This window comes from Sinocyclocheilus rhinocerous, unplaced genomic scaffold, assembly GCF_001515625.1.
Source record: "Sinocyclocheilus rhinocerous isolate Xijiao unplaced genomic scaffold, SAMN03320098_v1.1 scaffold1721, whole genome shotgun sequence".
Classification (NCBI taxonomy): Eukaryota; Metazoa; Chordata; class Actinopteri; order Cypriniformes; family Cyprinidae; genus Sinocyclocheilus; species Sinocyclocheilus rhinocerous.
Genome location: NW_015666162.1, coordinates 220,021 through 224,497, shown reverse-complemented (window position 1 = coordinate 224,497; position 4,477 = coordinate 220,021). Strand labels below are relative to the sequence as shown.

Genomic DNA, 4,477 nt, shown 5'->3' with positions numbered 1-4,477 from the left:
CTTAATATCCTAATGATTTTTGGCATAAAAGAAAAATTGATAATTTTGACCCATACAACGTTTTTTTGGCTATTGCTGAAAATATACCCAAGTGACTTAAGACAGGTTTTGTGGTCCAGGGTCACATATGAGTTTATGTAGCCAGACCTGATTTTTCTGTTCAGATTCTGTCTGGTTAATCAAGCTTGAGACTTCAGCAATGCTCTCACCATTGATTTTACTGATTTTATTTACTCAATATGGATTTTTAAGGTCTTTTATGTTACATACTGGTCTTTGTCCTGTATAGTGATTTATCCTATATAGTGCTTGCATAAAGCAAGTTTTGGGCTCCCCCAAAGTCCACGGTATAGTTCGAACACTGGATGTAATTACAAGTGAAGTAAGTCATGTAATTTCTGTGCCACTGCACCAAATTGCAAAAATAATGATTGAAAAAAATGACACAATTCACCTTTAGAGACACTCTGATGTAGTTTTTTTTTTACACTGTCACAACAATAGAGTCACTGAGAGCAGTGTGTCTCTGTGTGTGTTACCCGAGCATGATTATCCCCGATATCCAGCCAATATTTGTGAAATTTGACGATGTTTGGATGATCCACCTGCATCAGGTTCTCAAACATCTCCTTCATTTTGTCCTACACAAATACAACACATTCAAATAAGCAAAACACATCTTAATCATTTTAGCTATCACATACACATACACTACTGTTCAGAAGTTTGGCGTCAGTACAATTTTTAAAGAAATTAATCACCAAGGACGCACTAAATTGATCAAAAGTGACAGTAAGGACATTTATAATGTTACAAAAAAATTATATTTCAAATAAATGCTGTTCTTTTAAACTTTCTATTCATTAAAGAATCTTAAAAAAATATTAAGCATCACAACTGTTTCTAACATTGATAATAAATCAGCACATTACAACGATTTCTGAAGGATCACGTGACACTGAAGACTGGAGTAATGATGCTGAAAATTCAGCTTTGCATCACAGGAATAAATGATATTTTAAAATATATTTAAATAGAAAACAGCTATTTTAAATTGTAATAACACAACATTATTTTTACTGTATTTTTGATCAAATAAATGCAGCCTTGGTGAACATAAGAGACTTCTTTCAAAAACATTAAAACATCTTACCGATTGTCAATGGTAGTGTAAACAGAAATGTTTTGAGCTCTCACCTCCACTGTCTTGAAGACCTTCTTGTCCTGGAAGAGAACCTCGTTCCAGACCACCTCAACACCCTCTTCAGTGTCCATGGCCAGAGAGGCACTCTCCACGCCAGGAACATTCCCCTGACTCACCTGCAGGGGGAGACAAATAATCACTTTTAACATCTACAATCCAGTCCACCTTTCTGACCAATTTACCATTACTTTCCTAATATTTCTCAAGTAACCTAAAAAATAATATGCTCTTATGAGTACTGGAATAAAATGTTTTAAAAATGATGTGTCACTTTGTGTGGGGAAATTATGAACTGCTGAATTTAAATGTGACATAAGTATTTAAAATACTATCAGCTACATTGATTGTAGTGAAAGTGATATATCAATCAGACAGACTGATTAAGCATTTTGTCTAGTCTCATTTCAAGACTAATCATTTATAAATAATTAAATAATCAGTAATAAAAATATTTTTAAATTAATTTTGAGTAAAAATTATGTAAATTGTTTTAATAATTTATTTTATATTTTATAAAATAAATGTATGTTTTTAATATATATTTTAATATATAAAATTTTTAATTACGTTTTTCATCAATTTTTGCTTACAACATATTTGTAAATTAAATTAAATTAAATTATCACATTATATGAATCAGCATCAACCATTAAAAACCCACATTTGTTGACCACTATTTGTTTGGATATCCTTTTTTTTAATTAACCTCTTCAAATCAAACTTTGAAAGTATAATTTATCTGAATTCTGAATTCAAAGCCATCTTTTATGTTTTTCAGGAGTATGCTGAATTGGGATCTGGATTAGAGCCTGAGAGAGCCTGAGAGAGAGCCTGAGAGAGAGAGAGAGAGAGAGAGCCTGAGGGATTAGACATGAAGCCAGAGAGACATAGAGCGGATCATGCTGAGAGAGGGATAATGACTGAAGAGATGAGACGAAAGAGAGAGACAGCAAATCGTGAGAAAGAGCACACGTCTTTGCCGAGTCATGCATGTCTCACACATCATCTCTGTCTGTGCATGTGAACAGACAAATGTCCGTCTGCAAGTGTCTGTACTTGTATGACTAATAAATGCATTTGTAGCTAGGCTTTTAACAATGAACAAAAAAAAAAAGTTGGTTTCCATAAATATATTAAGCAGCACTGTTTTCAACATTGATAATGATAATAAATGTTTTAGTAATGGCTGCTGAAAATTCTACTTTGCCATCACAGGAATAAATGACATTTTTTTAAAAGAAAACAGTTATTTTAAATTGTAATAATGCTTCACAATATTACAGTTTTTACTGTATTTTTGATAAATAAATGCAGTCTTGAGAAGCTTAAAAATCTTACCGGCTCTAATCATTTTTGAATAATGAATAATTGGTCAAAGTACTTTTACCTAGTATGATAGGAGTAAATACATTAAATTCAAGGTCAAGACTTGGCTGGAATTACATGTATGTTTCAATCCGAGTTGTTTGACTGAGCCAAAAAATTGTCACCTATATTAGATGTTTTACGATACACATGTTTCTGATTGGCACTCTGAGCCCAGCTGTCTCTAGAGATATGGACTCAGATCAGAAGTGTCTATTGCATCCACATGGCAGAACCGCTGGGTATCTTAACAGATCACATGCATAAACTCAAGGTAATTTTAATCATTCAAGATATCAGGTCTATTAATATGTAAAGGATGATGCAAATTTGCATTCTATTAAACAGGTGATCATTCAAAACATCTCTTCAAATATGTCCATCTCAGCTTCATACACTTGTTTTGGTCAATAATGTGATTATAGTTGTGGAGGAACTGCAGAATTCAGATACACTAGAGCCATTGAGTCATCAGCTGGGAATCTAGCCCAACACTAGTCAAAAGACCACAATATATATATCACGCTCACAAAATAAATAAGGCTACAGAAGTGCTTTTCCTGTAGCTTTCTGAGGGTAGTAACCAAGATGTTGTTTAACCCTTTGGAACCAGAAATAAAGTCCTAGTATCTTCTCTAAATACATTGTTATGATGAAAGCCAGATTCTGTCTAAATCTATTAGGATGTAGAAAAATATACTGGTCTCAACTTTTTTTTTTTTTTCCAACTTCAATCAATCAATTATTCAATAAGTTCAACGTCCAATCTTTAGAACGAAAATAAATTGAAATAAAAGAATCATGTTTATGAGATATCTACCATTTTATGCAACTCGGAAATAACTGGTTCTGATAATTCTTAAATATAAAAAATACAATTATATAATTAAATTATTAAATAATATAAAGTTATATGAAATTAAAAAATAAAGTTTATATTGTTATATATAAATATTTTTAAAAATTAAAATTAGATACATAAACTATATATAAACAATCAAAAAAAATTAAATCCAATATAAATATATATATATATATATATATAAAAAATATCTCTTTCTCTCTCTATATATACTGCAAGCTCCAGTCACATTACACATATTTAGTTCTTAAAATGCTTTCAACTTTATTTCAAATACATTAATCTCCATGTGTCTTAAAAAGTAAATGCAGGTTTTGTAGCTCAAAGAGCTGTTTTGTTGTTTCTGTTGAACTTTAAAGGCTTTTTGGGTACAACTGGGCTGATCCTAAAACACCATGAAAAAAAGTACAGTACTAACTGCCAGTCTGAGCCCTGATTTGTATGGATTACCCACAATCCTTTGGTTTTGTTTGCATTGCCTACAACTGGGTTTCATCTCAAAGGTCAAGAGGTCACAGGGGCTGTGGTGGGTTTAATGCAAGTCGGAATGCAACAGCAGCAATAGAGGATTTATAGAAACTTTGACGAAACTAGTCCATAAGGTGAAGTCTTTAAAATTCTCTTAAAGGTCAAACAGACATTAAAATAAATGTAATAAGCTACAAACTCCAGTCTGCAAAACACTAAACAAAACATTAGTGGTCGACCGATATATCGCCAATGCCGATATATCGGGACGATATTTGGCATTTTTCAAATATCGGCATCGGCCGATAAGTTTTTCTGTTTGGCCGATGCGTTCGTAGCGGGACTTTTATTTTGACGGTGTTGAGAACAGCAGCGCCTGAACACACAGTACTCACATTCTCCCTCTTGTTCGCCGTCGTCGTTAACAGTTCTGTCTAATACGGATAGAAGTCTGTCTAATAATCCAATAGAACTGTTAAACAAAGGAATTAAAATGTATACAAAAAAGTATTATAATGATTGTTTTTATATTGTTATTAATAGAAAGGCAAACATTATAATACTTTCTTGTTTGCCGT

General features: G+C 32.3%; 1 protein-coding gene across 1 annotated transcript in view; it reads right to left on the bottom strand.

Moving 5' to 3' along the window:
• LOC107731784 (nuclear receptor-binding protein 2-like) overlaps positions 1–4,477 on the bottom strand; it is a 21,313-nt gene that overhangs the window by 5,681 nt on the left and 11,155 nt on the right. Inside the window, exons 2-3 of the mRNA XM_016542957.1 lie at positions 1,198–1,320; positions 540–641 (exon numbers count right to left, since the gene is read on the bottom strand). Of these exons, the coding sequence (XP_016398443.1) occupies positions 540–641; positions 1,198–1,320 (225 nt within the window). The remainder of the gene's footprint in view (positions 1–539; positions 642–1,197; positions 1,321–4,477) is intronic.